Source organism: Rhineura floridana, chromosome 19 (assembly GCF_030035675.1).
Source record: "Rhineura floridana isolate rRhiFlo1 chromosome 19, rRhiFlo1.hap2, whole genome shotgun sequence".
NCBI lineage: Eukaryota > Metazoa > Chordata > Lepidosauria > Squamata > Rhineuridae > Rhineura > Rhineura floridana.
Genome location: NC_084498.1, coordinates 17,835,377 through 17,852,347, shown reverse-complemented (window position 1 = coordinate 17,852,347; position 16,971 = coordinate 17,835,377). Strand labels below are relative to the sequence as shown.

The following is a 16,971-nucleotide window of genomic DNA, read 5'->3' as shown; positions in this document are numbered from 1 at the left end:
AGAGTGCTGTTGTGCTTTCCCACAGGCATGTGACTGGCCACTGAGAACAGGATGCTGGTCTAGATGGGCCACTGGCCTGATCCAGCAGGCTCTTCTTATGTTCTTACATTATTTAATTTAGTTTACCGGCTTAGTTGTATTTATAGAAGTTTGTATTTCATACTAAATTGCAGGAGAAATCCAACCATTAGCACATGCGACTGTCCTCGCATAACTTATAACTAATGGTTTTAATATTTACCCCATTCACGTTGAGGAATAATTTCAAAAATATTATGTGCATGCAAAATGGCAAAGTCAGAACTGACCCCTTACTTGAAGAGTTTGCACGGCTTCTGTGCCACCCAATCTTGTATGGTGTGTATTTATTTGCTTCATGGTTCTTTTCAGTCTAAAGTTAGCCTAGAAGGGCTGGAAGATAAAACCATGGATATTCTGCCTCCTCTACCCCCCAAGGGAGATTCCAGCAAATACAGTGAGCTGGGAAGCAGTGAAGGTACAGTGCCTGCTTTAGTGCTTTGCTTTTGAAAGCAGGAAAACTATTTTTGCTCTCTGAAAACTTCCTTTCTGCTAAAATGTGAACATCAGTTAAGTTGGGAGACGTGATCCAGAAACCACTTTAGCTAATAGAGGGGCCGTAGCTCAGTGATTAAGCACAGGCCTTGCCTGTACAGTGACCTAGGTTTAATCCCCAACCAGTTAAAAGAATCAGGCAGCAAATAATGGGAAAGCTCTTTCTCGGGCTGAAACCCTGGAGAGCTACTGCCAGAGTAGATTGGGCTGGCAGGGGGCCCTTTTGGTGGTTTCCTCAGAAGCGTTGGGGAGGAGTAGCCTGAGAGAGGGCATTCTCTGTGATGGCCCCTAAGTTGAGGAACCTCTGAGGTGCGTCTGGCAACTTCCCTGTACACTTTTAGGTGAATGCTAAAGACTCGCCTCTTTACCCTGGCCTTTGACACCTGAGACGTATGTTTTGAGGACCCACCTTGTTTTGTGGTTTTAGGTTGTTTTTAATTGTTTTTAATGCTGTATTTTGAAATTGTTGTAACCTGTCTCAGACCTTTGGGTGAACGGTGGGTAACTGATGATGATAATGATACTACTACTACTACTACTAGTAGTAGCAGTAGTAGTAGTAGGTTTGACTTGGTATAAGGGACCTTCACGTGTATGTTCAACCTTCCACTTGCAGAATCAGATCCACATCTTCTGGCTAACCTGTACCCCTCCAGATGTTGTTGGACTCCACCTCCCATCATCCCTGACCTCTAGCCATGTTCATAGGGGCTGATGTGAGTTGGAGGGGCCACAAGCTAGCCACTCCTCTTTTACAGGGAAGGGCCACAACTTAGCAGAAGAGCACAGGCTTTGCATGCAAATGGTCCTAAGTTCAACCCCACTATCTACAGGTAGGGTTTGGAAAGGCTCCTGTGGCTCTCCAGGGCTTCAGGCAGGGGTCTCTCCCAGCCCCACCTGGAGATGCCCAGGATTGAACTTGGGACCTTCTGAATGCAAGGCAGATGCTCTGCTCTGCCACCGAGCTGTGGCCCTCCCCCAACAGAACAGAATCATAGGGAGTGCAGTTGGCTTTCCTCAGGTGGGATAAATATCAAATGCTCCCCCAGATTTGATTGCAGCCTGTAGAAGGTTGCTTTGTAGAAGACTCCCGAGATGTATAGTCAATAGCTGATTTATTTTTTAATTCTGGTATTTGTCTATGATGGTGGTTCTCTTGGCTGCCTGATTGTAGAAAAATAAAGCATGAATAAATATACATGACCTTCCCCAGCTTCCCCCCTCAGGTCCTTTTCTTTTGGCTGCTTCCTTCTTGGGCCCCTGCCAGCTCATTTCCTAGACCCCTTCCTTCTATCTCCCCCTTGCCCTATGCTCTTTTGACTGTTTTGCCCCTCTGAGGATCCCAACAAATCAGTTCATGGCAACCCAAGACTCTTGCTTGCTCCATCCCTCTGTGCCATTATGGACACCTATGCCAGTCACTGCGAGGCGTTTCATTACCACCAAATCCGTTTGCACTTTGCATCGGGGAGGGGGCAGAGCATGTGCTGTGGACATCTAAGATCCCAGGGTTGTACCCATCTAAATTCTACTCAGAGCAGACCTATTGAAATTGGTGGACCTAGGTAAGTCATGACCTCTAATTTCAACAGTCTACTGTGAGTATGACTAAACCCCAGGTTTAATTCCTGGCATTTCCAGTCAAAGGATTCCAGTCAGAGGTACAGCCATAGGCAACTGTCAAAGGACAGCCAGGAGCAATACCAGGGAGCCAAGGAACAAAGCCAGGAGTCAAGAGCCAAGGTATGAAATCAGGAGTCAGAACCAAAGCACATAGCAAAGCATACCTCAGGCAAAGTCCTAGCCCCAGTAGGAAGTCCTTTGTAGCCCTTCATGTCTTGGATGACCTATTGGCCAGCTTGTGTGAGCAGGGCCAGTTCAAAGCCCGAGGGTCCCAGGGTGTGGTCTGAAGGCAAATGAGGCCACCACCATGCTAAAGCTAGGCAGGTCTGGGTCTGGTCTATGTCTGGATGGGAGACCACCTAAGAACCACATGTATGTTGTCTTGGGTTTCTTGATGAAGAAAAGGTGGGATATAAATGTAAGAAAATAAATAAAAAGTCTTCTCTGCCCTGGAAGATATTCCAGACTGCAGTTCTGGTGGCTCACTATATGGGCAGCTGTGTACAAAGATGATGGTTCCCAGTTCTAGCCTTGATGGCAGCTGGTGCCCAGGTAGCATTACTGAGAAAGATGTCGGGAGAGGTGCCATCAGCCAGAACAGATAGCACTGGGCTAGAGAGACCAATGGCTGTTTCATATGTTCTGTGTAAATTATCCAGCAGCACCTGTATTATTTACTCAGCTCTGCTTGTTCCATATGCTTGTGTATAAACATGAATCAGTTATGTACCGTATCTACGACCATGTGCCCTGTTTCACCTTGTCTTGAGGCTCCCAAGGGAGGCTGGGTTGAAAAGCAGGGTCCAGGTCTAGGAGGGCAAATCCCTATCCATAAGGGTAGAGTCAAGATAGGCTACGCAGAGGATCACAACAGGGTAGCAAAGCACAGCCTATCAGGACCCTGGACAGATCACTGTGGCAGATGCTGGCTGGAATTCGCCCAAAGAAGAGCTGTTGCCTTAGCAGCATGCTGAGGGCCTTATGAAGGCTGACTGGTATGGACCTGCGGTTAATCCCACTACTGCTGAGGATGGGGTTACAGCAGTGGTTCCCGAACTTTCCCCCCCCAACAGAGCACTTGAAAAGTGCCAAGGGTCTTGGCTGCCCACTTAACTATTTTTCAGCCTCTTGCAGCAGTTGTAATCCGCTGTGCTAGATGCTGTATGATTTTTTTATTTGCATTTGTATTGCTTCTTTTACTTCTTATACATTGTATTTTATTGTATTACAATTTGAATTCCAAAAGTAGCAATAAAAATACAATTTAAAATCAACATGGACATTTAATGTGATAGATGTGCTATCTCCGTTCATCAGTTACAAATCGACTTATATGTCATGAACAACCTGAATGAAGTTCACGGACCATTAGTGGTCCATGGACCACAGTTCGGGAACCCCTTGGTTAGAGGGCCTTTGCCTGATTCTGTAGCTGATGACTCCTGTGACGTGGGGAGGGGAGGGGATGATGAGAACTACATTAGCAGAGAGGTGGGATGCAGGGGGGGAAACCCTCCAAGTCTGAGGAGTCAGGCAAAGCCCTGTCATCTGCCCTGGAAAGTCCTGAAGTGGGAAGACAGTGGATCCACAGGTAATTCCCCCCCCCATCTGCATCTTCTTCTGAGCCAGAAGGAGAAGATTGAAGCCATTGAACATGACACACAGTGGAGAGATAAGGAATAAGTGCAAATTCTTTCCTCTTTTTTTTCCAGAGAGCAGCCTTTCACCCAAACTGATCAGCCCCAAACTGATCAGCCCTCCCACTCCTGCGATGTATAAATATTGTCCAGCTTTCAGTAACGATCCGAAAATACTCTATCATGGAGCATCTGAACAGGTAAGCCTATTAATAGTTGCAGTCTTTGGGACACTTAATTGGGAATAAGACCCTTTTGAATACAGGGGTACTTACATACGAGTCGAGATGAACAGGATTGTGTTATAATAGTAAGTTTCCCAAATCAGCTCCAACAGATTTGACTGGTGGTAAATAGTTACCCTAAATTAGCAATTGGGATGATTATTTACATTGGGTTGAGTCCAGACTTTTTCATGCTTAGAGTAGATCTTTCATAATTAATGGGATTTAAGTGAGTCATGACTAATTTAAAGCTCCATTGATTTTCAATGGATCTTCTCCAAACATGACCAAGTCTGGATTCAATCCACTGTGAGTACATATGTTTGTATGCCAATTTTTCACAGCATTGTGCCTAAAATAGCTTCACTTGCTGAAATTGCCTCTTCTGCACTAAAGATGGAAGAGCCCAGGCCACAGCTCGGTGGCAGAGCCTCTGCCTTGCATGCAGAAGGTCCCAGGTTTAATCGCCAGCGTCTCCAGGTAGGGTTGGGAATGTCCCCTGCCTGAAACCCTGGAAAGGCAATACTGACCTAGAGGGACTAATGGGCTGATTCAGTGTAAGGCAGCTTCCTATTTTCTAAGAGCCTTGTCTGGCTTGGCCACCCCAAGCAACACAATCAAAACTGGTTGGTTTCAGCATTAAGAACATAAGAAGAGCCTGCTGGATCAGGCCAGTGGCCCATCTAGTCCAGCATCCTGTTCTCACAGTGGCCAACCAGGTGCCTGGGGAAAGCCCGCAAGCAGGACCCGAGTGCAAGAACACTCTCCCCTCCTGAGGCTTCCGGCAACTGGTTTTCAGAAGCATGCTGCCTCTGACTAGGGTGGCAGAGCACAGCCATCATGGCTAGTAGCCATTGATAGCCCTGTCCTCCATGAATTTGTCTAATCTTCTTTTAAAGCCATCCAAGCTGGTGGCCATTACTGCATCTTGTGGGAGCATTGCTGTTGGGGACCCAACTAGACACAATGCTTTGTGACCATGGTGTGGGGGAGCGGCTCTTTACCCCTTGGCCCCCACACTGGTGCTGATGGAAATTCTCTCCTACCCACCCTTACCATGCACAATGGGAGCTTTACTCCCATTGTGAAGAGCAGGTGCAGGAGCATAGGAACTTTGGAGGCTGCCTTATACCAAATCAGACCACTGGTCCATTGAGTTCAGTATTGTCTACACTGACTGGCAGTAGCTCCAAAGGGTTTCAGGCAGGGGATACTCCAGCAGTACCTGGGGATGCCTGGGATTGAATCTGGGACCTTCTACATGCAAAGCAGGTTTCTACCTCTGAGCTACGGCCCTTCCCACATTCCAGTACTCCAGTTAAGATCAGGACTGTGGCGGGACAAAGGCTTAAAGTTGCAATCCAGCTCAGCACCACCACCCTACAAGCTGTGAGTGGGGGAGGGGGAAAGCAGCTATACAGGACAAACTACGTGAAGAACATCACATCAAATTTGGACCGCAGGCTATTACATATTCAAGCAGAGGAGCCAGAGAGGGGACTTAGTAAGTGGACCATCCCATCCCTCCTAATTAGCTGGTGTATTACATTTTCTACCAGAGGAACCAGAGGGGGTCTTAGGAAGTAGACCATCCTGTCCCTCCCAATTAGCTAGAGTACAGACCATTTTATTTTTTTGTTCTATGAGCTGAAGTTTCTTCTCCCCCACATAAAGCAATCCCTCTTTCTTCCCTTTGTCCTTTTTAACTTTAAAAACTGAGGCAGAGACACCGATCAAGAACTCCGCTTTAAGAAATGTGCAGGGTTTTGGTTGGTGTTTTTTTTCTGGAGCTCAATATAATGACTCATCAGTCTTTCTCAGGGGATTTGTCTCCTGTCTGATGAGGAGAGAGGGCTTTTGAAAGGCAGCCTTGCAGTGCAAGATTACAGTACTGAGTTGGCCATGGCTGAAAAGCTTATCTCAAGAGCTTTACCTTATTATCTGACAAACGGCTTGCTGCTTCTCTCTCTGCTGTTCCTTTATAGCACTGAACGTATAGCCTGGAACTAAATAGATTGAGCAGCAGCTTAGTAAATAGCAGGGTTATATATGCTCTGTGGACTTTCCATGTTTGGAGGCAGCGTGCCACGAAATAACAGTTGCTGGAAAAGGCAATAGCAGGAGAGAGCCACTCCCCTGCAGCCCTGTTTGTGGTCTTCCTGGAGTCATCTCCTGGGCCACTGCAAGGAGCAGGATGCTGGAACTACATGGGCCTTTAGTGTACCCCAACAAGGTTCTTTTTTATGTTCCTACCACTTTCTCTATATTGCAGTTCTAGGCAAGCAAAGAAGCAAGCACAGAATTGCAGCATTTAGCGCAGAACTCAGAACTATCCTGAGAATCTCAGTTTTCCTTTTAAAGTGTCCCTTTGGTGGCATACACCCGATGAAATCCCAGACAAATAGCTGCATCAGTGGTTGGGGAGGCAGGGGGGTTCAGTGCCCCACATAACGTCTTGCCCTTACCGGTGAGTAGAAGCAGCAGAATAAATGAGACAAAGTAGTAACTCTGTACAAAACACACACACAAAGTAGGAGAGATAAGACACATTCGAAGCGGAGAGAGTCGCTGTTGTACTCAGATCAGGTCCTGCTTGTGAGCTTCTCATAGGTCTCTTGTTGGCCACAGTGAGAACAGGATGCTGGACTAGATGGGCCATTGGCCTGATCCAGCAGCCAGGCTCTTCTTATGTTCATCTCATGGGCATGGACTCCATGAATTAATCGCACATTGCGTAAAGTGGGTACTTCCCTTTTGTCCATCCCGTGCCTACTATCCATCAATTGAGTGACTTCATGTTCTTCTGGTCTTACGGAAGAGGAGAAAAATGTCTTGCCATCTCCTTTCTTCACCCTATCCATATTGTCATAAACCTCTGTCATGTCTAGCATAATCATCTTTTTTTTCTAAACTAAAAAGCTTAGTAAGAATACAAGTTTATTATTTTATTTATTTCAGATGTTTCTAAGCCACCTTTCTAATGCCTGCTCAAAGATGCTTTTCATTACCAGGAAATATTATTATGTCTTTCCACCTTGCAGATCAGCAAAGACTGCAAAATTCTTATGACTGCTATTAAAATAAGAGCCATAAGAATGCCCTGAGTTTCAAATTATACAGTTTTAAAATGCTAATTCAGTTTGTTAATTTTATCTGAATAGTAGTGTTCCTATATTTAGATTTTGTCCACAAATTGCAACGGCTGGTGCTTTCAGGACAGATAAAAGAAAGTACTTCTACGTGCAGCGCATAATTAAGCTCTGGAACTTGCTCCCAGAGGAAGCAGTGATGGCCATCAACTTGGAGGGCTCTAAAAGAGAATTAGACAAATCCATGGAGGATAAGGGTATCAATGGGCTACTAGCCACAATGGCTATGCTGTGCCTCCATAGTCGGAGGCAGTATGCTTCCAAATACCAGTTGCTGGAAACTGCAGGAGGGGAAAGTGCTCTGGTGCTCAGGTCCCACTTGTGGGTTTTCCACAGGCACCTGGCTGGCCACTGTAAGAACAGGATGCTGGTCTAGATGGGCCATTGGCCTGATCCAGTAGGCTCTTCTTCTGTTCTCAGGTTCCAATATTATTTAATTTAGTTTGGTTTGGTTGTATTTATAGAAGTTTGTATTTCATACTAAATTGCAAAGGCCAGTGGCTGATGGAAATAAATATCTACATACCTACCAAGAAACACATACAGGCATACCCCGCTTTAACGTACGCAATGGGACCCGAGAGTGTACTTTAAGTGAAAATGTACTTAAAGTGAAGCAATTATCTTCACTTGTACTGCACGTAATCACCACTAGATGGCAGCGGCGTCATGCCAATACAGTGTCTGTTATTGCAAAGCGCCTGTACTTTAAGCGGGGTATGGTGGAGTATGGAGCATGTACTTTATAGCGAGGCTACTTTAAGTGAAGCTACTTTAAGCGGGGTATGCCTGTACTTTCATTAAACACCAATATAACAGCCAGTGTAAAATACATCCAGTACAATAAAAATTCAATAAAACACCAGCAAAAACCAAAACTCACAGCAGTAGCAGCCTATACAATAAAACAGAAGTGGGGAACCTGCAGCCCTGCAGATGTTGTTGAAATTCAACTCCCATCAGCCCCAGCTACCATGGCCCAACGGTCAGGGATGTTTGGAGCTGGGAGTCCAACAATTTTGCAGGGTCACAAATTCCTCATCCCTGCAATAAAACCTTTCAAATACAGTTGAGATTAGGGCATATTATACCACTTTAAACAGTCATGGCTTCCCCCCAAAGAATCTTGGGAACTGTAGTTTGTTAACAGAGCTTCAACTCCCAGAGTGGCTTAACTGTAGGGGTATAGTCATCCAGGGTCTTGGAGGGTATTCGACCCTTTACCTTTTTGGGAGCAGGGTCCCTATGACTCCAGCATCCTGTGAGCCAATTCAGGGGGAATCTGTTAGCCAATGAGAAGAGTCTTTCTAACATGCTTCCTTGTCCTTTCCTGCTGATTGGTGCGAATGATTGGAGTGAAAAGAGGTGAGTCAGCCACTGAGAAGACTCTTCTCAATAGCTAAGATTCTCCCCTTTCATCCTGAATGGACTCTAGGAACGTCTGTGGTTGTGGGAGAAAGCGTTAACAAGGATCTCATTCTCAACCCAGCAGCAAAAAAAAAAGGATGGGAGGGGGCGTGGCTCTGACTATCATGAAGGAACCCCGCACTCTGAATTTGCCACTACACTACTGCGTAACAGTCAATCGCTCTTCGCAGGGAAGTCTGGGAATTGTCGCTCTGTGAGGGGAATAGGGGGTCTCCTGACAACTCTCAGCACCCTTAACAAACAACAGCTCCCAGGATGCTTTGGGGGACTGTTTAAAGTGGTATGAAATGCTTTAAATGGATAGTGGAGATGGGGCTAGGAGAGCCGAGTCTGTATTTGGATGTATGTTGATTGCAAAGCAATTTGTCTTATCTTGGGATATGGGAACCATCCCTGACATTTTACTGCTCCTGACTGGCCTTCTCTCCCTCTCTGTAAAGATCTCTATACAGGAAGGACACAAGCCAGGATCTGTGATGGAGGAGAATGACAGTAGCCTTGATTACCAGTCGGAGCCCAGCCTCGATATCCCCAGCTACCGGAAAAGTTCCCTTCACAAGACATACCAGTCTTCTCCACTGCAAGTAGACTCCTTTGCTGTCAACTCAAGGTCCTTGAGCCTGAAATCTGCAAGCAGGAGAGGAACAAACAAGATGCCCCTCCATCCCATGAAGTCAGAAGGGGCCACTTCTACACCTTACAAAAGCATCTTTTCCCCCAATTCTCTCTCAAACAGGAACGGAAGCTTGTCATATGACAGCTTGCTCAACCCCATCTCCCCGTCAGGGAGGAGATGCATAGCTCATTCTGCCATGGGCTCCGTAGGGTACCACTCGCCATATTTGTCCGCCAAAATGTGCCACCTGCGGGGCAGAGAGCTCCAGCGCGTGCCCCCACAGAGCTTCAGCCCCGTGCTAGGCAACCCAGCCCCTCACCCGCGGGATCCTTCGCCGGTACGCTACGACAACCTGTCGAAAACAATCATGGCGTCCATCCAGGAGAGGAAAGAAATGGAAGAGAGGGAGAAACTCCTCCTCTCTCATCCAGACTCGGTGTTTGCAGACTCTGGGGTCTATGACACCCCTAGCTCTTACAGCCTCCAGCAAGTCAGCATGCTGTCAGAAGACCCCCGCAGCATAGTCATGAGGTATGGCTCTAGGGACAACCTGATGAGCGCCAACAGCTTTAGCGTGAGGAATCCCATGCTGCAGACCTCCGTTACTTCGCTCTCGAGTGCAATGACCAGAACATCAAGGACTTCTACACCTTCTCTCCAAGCTGACCTAGCCAATAACAATGTCCAGGCCCATCAGGCCCTACAGGGCAGAATGAGCAATGGCTCCTACAAGTCACCCAGCCACCAAGTCCCATCGTCCCCAGGGGGGATGCCCAGGTCCCCCCTGTACGGAGGCCCTAAAGCTGTCTCATTTGTTAACACTGTGGAGATAACGGAAGCACAGCCCATGGGGACTCCAAGGTATGGGTAGCGTTATTATGACTGTTGCTGTTGTTGACAGCAGGCGTGGGGGGGGGGAGAAGTGCCTGAAATGAACAAGACAAAAGAGAGAGAGAGAACAGGCTCTGGTGCTCACTGATGAAAAACTCTTCGTTATAGCTCAACATGATTTGGAGTTAAAAAAAAAAGAATTCCTTGAGAATTCTTGTTTTTTGTTTTTAAGGAACTCATTTTTGAAATCTAACCAACTACAGAAACAGCTCGAAAAAGCAGTAGAACAAAGGGGGAAAGATATCTGTCTACTTTTTCAAGCTGTTTCTGTAGTTCAGGGGTGGGGAGCCTCTGCCCCGTGGGCCAATTTTGGCCCGCCAGAAGATCCAATTTGGCTTGCAAGGCCATTTGCCCCCACCAACGACATCCACCTGTCAATCACTTGGCATCACTGGGTGATGTCAGCTCGTGGGTGGAGGGGCGGGGTTCAGTTCTGTTGTTCCCCTGTGGGGAACGCACTGTTGAAGCAGACACCTGCAGAGAGCAGGACTGAACTCTCCGCTGATGGGTGGAGAGTTCAATCCTGCTGGGTGCTGCTTACCCCAGCCTTGCAGGTCACTCCACACTTGCAGGTCAATGTTGACAGGTGGGTGGGAATGTCTGCCTATCAATCACCTGATGTTATCATGGCATCAGATGATTGACAGGTGGGTTGCCCCCTCCCCACCTGTCAAAATTGGTCCACAGAGAAGGGAGACATAAAGACCTGGCCTACTGGACCAAAAAGGTTTCCTACCCCTGCTGTAGGTGGCTAGTTTTTTAAGAATGAGGGAGTTGTGTCCAGCTATGTCCTACTCAGAGTAGACCTGTTGAAATTAATGGACCTCAGTTAGTTATGTCTATCCATTTTGATAGGTCTTCTCTGAGTATGTCCAGCATTGCATGCAGCCCAGGTTTGTTTATTTTAGTTTTCAGAACTCTCAAGTCTTTGAAGCTCCTGAAGAAGGACTTAAAAAAAAAAAAAAAAACTCTGAAACTAACAGCTATAATAAAGGCTCTTTCATCAGTCAACACCAGTCTGTCCTCTTTTTTGTCTCATTGACAGCAGGAGCAGGCAGAAGCTAGACCATCTACCAGTCGGTTCCTGGGTGATGGCCCATAGCTCAATAAGATCATCTGACTCCTAATTATTTTTTTCACAATATCAACAATAAAAGTAATTTTGTCTGGGGCTGATGGGAGTTGTAGTCCGACAACATCTAAAGAGCCACAGGGTTCCCATCTCTGGTCTGCATACACCAGGGTTATTGGTACTGGTCTAAGGCTCCAGTTTCAAGGTAACAAAGAGGAGGCATGAAATGTAGCACCTTAGCTGCCCAGTTCAAAATACATTTTTTGGAATGGTACATTCAGTGTTTGGGAAGCCATGGGAGTCACCTGGCATCATCCGGTGTTCTGTATCAAATGCAGAATACAGGATATCAACATCCCGATGTAGAATAGGCAGTCGAATATTGTGTGGCTGCTAGATGTCAGCATCAAGTTCCGAATCTCAGCTATCAGACACTGAATCTAAGAAGAAGAAAAAGAATGTCCTAATGGTGCATTTTTGAACATGTGAAATGCTAAAACAGAGTGGCCCACTAGATGTTGTTGGACTCCAGCTCCAATCAGCTCCGTCATGGCCAACGGTCAGGGTTGATGGGAGTTGTAGCCCAGCCATGGTCTAAACTTTGAAGAAGCTCTTAAGTGCCAAATGTTGTTTCTGTTTTGGTGTTTTCATGTAACTCAGCTTAGCATCAGCAACAAGCCGATGCTCACGCCCACCAGTGTGAGCTGTGCTCATCCATGGCATCCAAGAATAAGCCACAGGATCTGCCCTGCAATCTGACACCTTTGCTGGTCTGAACAATGTTCTGAACCATGCATGGTAGCTTCTCGAGCTCACCACATGCACTCTAGTTTTTGAGGGACAAATGATCTTGCAATTCTTCCTCCTGCTGATTCAGAAACTCTAGCGGTGAAAGGTGCATGCATGCACACTCTATATCAAGGTGGAAAACCTGTCGTGTTCTGGTCCGATGCCAGATCCAAGAGGCAAGGCTCAGCAGAAATTGAGGGACCACATATAGCTACAAGTAAGGAAAGCAAAGGTTGAGAGCAGACTGAGGCCATGTATGCTTCTGTCTCCAGACTATCTTCTAGGCTCCATCTCCTGGTGGAGAACCTCGGAGCCTTAAAGGGCCAACCCCCTGGCCTGAAGACAGGCAACCCTTCTCCTCACACTCGGGAAGGCATTCATGAGAGTCTGGGCCTGCAGACCCTAGTGGTCTGGGAGGTTTTTCTGGGCACTCCTGCCCGACAGCCCCAGGTGCAGTGGACTCCTGATCTCCAGCAGTCAGCACAGAGCCCTGAACTTGACCTGACTCCTTAGCTGGTGCCTCTGACTCTGTATATGGATTGCTGCTAGATTTGGGACACCACCCATGGCTGTCCAGATGCTGCTGGACTACAGTTCACAAAATCCCTGACCATTGGCCATGGTGATTGGGGCTGACAGGACTTGGAGCCCACAGCTTTCCCACCCCTGGTCTGTATTAAGGCACTTCCAAGTAATGGGGGGGGGCATACTAAGTTGCAATCGTATATCTATTTACCTGGGAGTAATCCCCATTGAACTCAATGGGGAACACTTCTGGGTAGCTGTGTGTAGGATTAAACTGCTAATCCCTAATGTGCTGGGGCTTCTTTTGACTAAAGATATGCGATGCAGGCAGCAACCCATTTTAAATCTGAATTATAGTTCCTGGGAGATGTAGCAGTTTAATTTGAATGATGTGTGATTTTCTGTTCCTGTGGGCAGACACGATCTTGAAAGACCTTTAAGGATATATTTTTAGTGCTGGTTGCCATGTTTGCATTGGAGAAGAATGACATCTAGGTCTTTCTTACAGGTTTATGACATCCTCCCATCCTCACAATTACAAGTGGTGGTATTTCTGAAGCATATTACCAAGTAGTGTGTTAGAGCCTGTGTACTGGACAGGTTGTAGTACTTCAGCTGGGGAAAACAGGGTTGAAATCACTGGGTTAGGCAGTACTTCACTACCTGGCCTATTTCACAGGGCTGTTGTGAGAATAAAATGGGACAACCTCATGTTCGCTGTTTTTTGCTCCTTGGAGGTCAGGCATGTACCATATATGCTAGATAAATTCATAGTATAGATTGGTCCCACAAATCAGGAAATTAAATTAAATTATAAACATATATAGAAAGCAGGACTGTGTGTGTGTATTTCTCCTGCAGCTCAACCCCATCCCCTCTCAACACACAAACACCTTTGCGATGCATTTTTGAGCTCCAAGAGGATCTCTTCAAAAGGATCTCTCCAAACAAAATGGCAAATGCAATTCAATGGAAATGTGTAAAGTTGTGCATATCGGAGCAGAAAGTCTTAATTTCACATATACGCACATGGGGTCTTAACTGGCAGTGACTGACCAGGAATGAGACCACGGGGTTGTAGTGGACAGCACCATGAAAATGTCAACCCAGTGTGCAGCAGCTGTGAAAAAGGCAAATTCCTTGCTAGGGATCATTAGGAAAGGTATTGAAAATAAAACTGCTGATATCATAATGCCATTGTATAAATCTATGGTGCAGCCACATTTGGAATACTGTGTACAGTTCTGGTTGCCTCACCTCAAAAAGGATATTGTAGAGTTGGAAAAGGTTCAGAAATGGGCAACCAGAATGATCAAGGGGGTGGAGTGACTCCTCTATGAGGAAAGGTTGTGCATTTGGGGCTTTTTAGTTCACAGAAAAGACGAGTCAGAGGCAACATGATAGAAGTGTATAAAATTATGCATGGCATGTAGAAAGTGGATAGAGAAAAGTTTTTCTTCCTGTCACATAACATTAGAACTTGTGGACATTCAATGAAGCTGAATGGTGGAAGATTCAGGGCAGACAAACAAAAGGAGTTATTCACGCAGCACATAGTTAAACTATGGAATTCGCTCCCACCAGAGGCAGTGATGGCCACCAACTTGGATGGCTTTAAAAGAGGATTAGACAAATTCATGGAGGGTAAGACTATCAGTGACTACTAGCCTTGATGACTGTGCTCTGCCACCATAGTCAGAGGCAGTATGCTTCTGAAAACCAGTTGCCGGAAGCGGCAGGAGGGGAGAGTGCTCTTGCACTCAGGTCCTGCTTGTGGGCATACCATGGGATCTGGTTGGCCACTGTGAGAACAGGATTAGATGGGCCACTGGCCTGATCCAACAGACTCTTCTTATGTTCTTATGTTTTTATGCAGTACCACACAGTGAATCAAATGTGACTCAGTAGTTTGTCTCGTGCCAAAGTTCAGGTGGTCTTTCTGATTTTTTTTTTTTTAAATTAAATGCCACATGTGTTTTATTTTATTAAATATAAATTGCCGCCTCCTCTCTTTTTTTAAAAATGGGGGGAGGCCAAGTTTTAAAACAATAAGATTAAGAAAAACATCTTTGTTTACGTGGGTTAGTGATGTCACTGATGTTCAGCCAATCAGTGCTGTGCACAACATCCTTTTGTTGTTGTAAACACACAGAACCCGTTTCTCCTGAGCTTATTCCATAACACAAAGATGAGGGGATTTGTGGCCCTCCAGAAGTTGGAGTACAACACCCATAAGCCCCAGCCACCGTGGCTAATGTTCCGGGATGATGGGAGAGGTAGTCCAGCATCTGGAGAACCACAGGTCCCCAATCCCTGCCATAACAGAAGGTTGTCTGTCTAAACAAAGTGAGTGCACTTCCACAGTGGGCTCACTGCTCATATCATGTATGTCTGCCTCTAATGTCAAGTGTCTCTTGCTGGCCTTAAGTGCTTTGCAGAATTGGGACATAAGCAACCTCTGAGATGTTTATGTGGAGCTTTAGCTATTGATGCTTTCTGTGTACTAATTCCCAATCCCGTTGTCTTTCTTCCAACACAGGGAGGACATCCAGTTGAAGACATCGCATAGTAAAATTAATGGACAGCCAAAAGGAATTCCCAGAGTAGAGTGTCGGCTAGGTTCAACATCTAGCTCCCAGGGTACCCCCATCAGCCCTGCTAGGCACTCAAACGTTAAGAAAGTGTCTGGAGTGGGTGGAACAACCTACGAAATTTCAGTATGAAAAAGAAATTGTAATAGAAAGAGCCATCCGCAAGCCCAGCCGTGAAGCTAGGTGCACTGTGAAGATTCAGACAATAATGGCAACGAGATGAAATGTAGGAGCAGCAGCTGTTGGTGACCTTTTATTTTGTGGGTTGTTTTTTTAAAACTACACAGACACAAACCTTACGTTTTCCCTTTATTTTTATTTTATTTGGCCAAAAACCAGCTGCAGCCTTATTCTTGAAGGAACAAAACCGTGTACAGCTCATTGGAAACTCTTGAACAGACAGTTGGGAACTGACTTAACATCTGCTGACTTAGTGGCACCACAATTTAGAGGTTACTTTCTTTTTTCGTTTTGCGGAAGAGAATGGGGAAGCCATTGTGCGTTTGTCTCTGTCCACCAAGCCTTATCATGTAGATGTTGTGCTGTGGTCTAAAAACAATTTCATGCGGACTTCGTGTTTTCCCCCCTTAAACCCTCCAGATTTGATGGTAAAGAATATGAAGGAACAATAGGGCCCAACAGGTGTGGTTTTATTTTTCCAGCCTATCAGTGATAAAATAATAAATTGGAGGATGTAGCAGTTCATAGCCCCCACTCAGCAGCCTATTGCAGACATAGCTTGTTCCTTGCCCACAATGGCTTCTTAATTCATTTCAGGGGAGAATGCAGATTCTTGCACCACCCATTTTTATGTGCATACGGTTGGATCTGTTTCTCCCATTAGAACGAATGGAGCAGCCCACGCATGAACATGAAGGCCATGCGCACATGTAACCATATAGGGGTCTCTCTGCATTGGTGCGCATGCGTGTGAGAAAAGAACACCAAGCGATATCAGTTGTGTTCCTCTTCAACTGAAGGAGGCCAATGGACCCCAGTAGCCCTCTGAATATCAAGCAACCTCCTTGGAGACTGGTCTGTGAGCAAAGGAAGGAAAGGGGTGGTTTTTAGTTATCCTGTTGCCATTCATCGCCATGTTTGAGAGTCTGTGCTCACCACAGGCTTGTCTTTCATGTCATAGAACTGTGAAACAAGCATGGAACTTCCTCCTTGGACTATTTTAGGTAGGTTTTTTTTTAAAGCCTGTCCTGCTAAAAAAAGGGGGGGAGAGAGAAAATAAAATATTCAGATGGTAAACTATTATTATAAACAGCCCCCTTCCTTGCTTCTCTTGTGCTATTGGAGATGGACTGTGATACAGTGTTTTGTCTTGCACAGGTGCAGTGTGAATAATCTCAATGCAAGGTATTGTGATCTGTTGAAATTTGCTGCGTGCATGTGTGCATGTGTGTAATGGATTGTGTATGATTGTCAACCAGGCACATGCCTGTAGGAGATAAATTTTGCTGTCCTCCTGGCCTGATGACCAGTGAGTTTTCCATGAGTCCTAAACATTTAGAGACAGTCAAGTATATGCCATTGCTGGTGCTCACTCTGTGTAGAACTCATCCAAATGGGAATTTGGAGACAAAACTCCTCAATTGGCTTGTTTACAAAGATTCAGAATGTTCCTTCGCTGAATTACAAAGCGCTTCTCTACCCCAGTGTAATCAGTCTCCGACACTATTAGACTTGGAAGTTTTTCGAGAAAAGCATGTTGCAAAAGTATTTCATTTAGGTACTTGATGCTTAACATGATTGCCTTAAACATTTCTTTTGACTATTTAAATGTTTGTAAGTATCCCTCAAAATTTCAAAAGTGAAAGGATCAGAACCTTAAATGTTTTACCTCT

At 45.8% G+C, this 16,971-nt stretch overlaps 1 protein-coding gene across 2 annotated transcripts in view; it reads left to right on the top strand.

Moving 5' to 3' along the window:
• ZDHHC8 (zinc finger DHHC-type palmitoyltransferase 8) overlaps nucleotides 1-16,597 on the top strand; it is a 144,605-nt gene extending 128,008 nt beyond the window's left edge. The window contains exons 8-12 of one of the 2 annotated variants that reach the window (XR_009759613.1): nucleotides 391-496; nucleotides 3,909-4,033; nucleotides 9,075-10,111; nucleotides 15,067-16,302; nucleotides 16,457-16,597. Coding sequence is in view for 1 of the 2 variants with exons in the window: in XM_061602347.1 (XP_061458331.1) it covers nucleotides 391-496; nucleotides 3,909-4,033; nucleotides 9,075-10,111; nucleotides 15,067-15,250 (1,452 nt within the window). In the remaining variant the exon portion in view is untranslated. Of the gene's footprint in view, nucleotides 1-390; nucleotides 497-3,908; nucleotides 4,034-9,074; nucleotides 10,112-15,066 lie in introns of both variants that reach the window. The other variant, XM_061602347.1, reaches the window with a different exon arrangement.
• The last annotated feature ends 374 nt before the right edge of the window (nucleotides 16,598-16,971 follow it).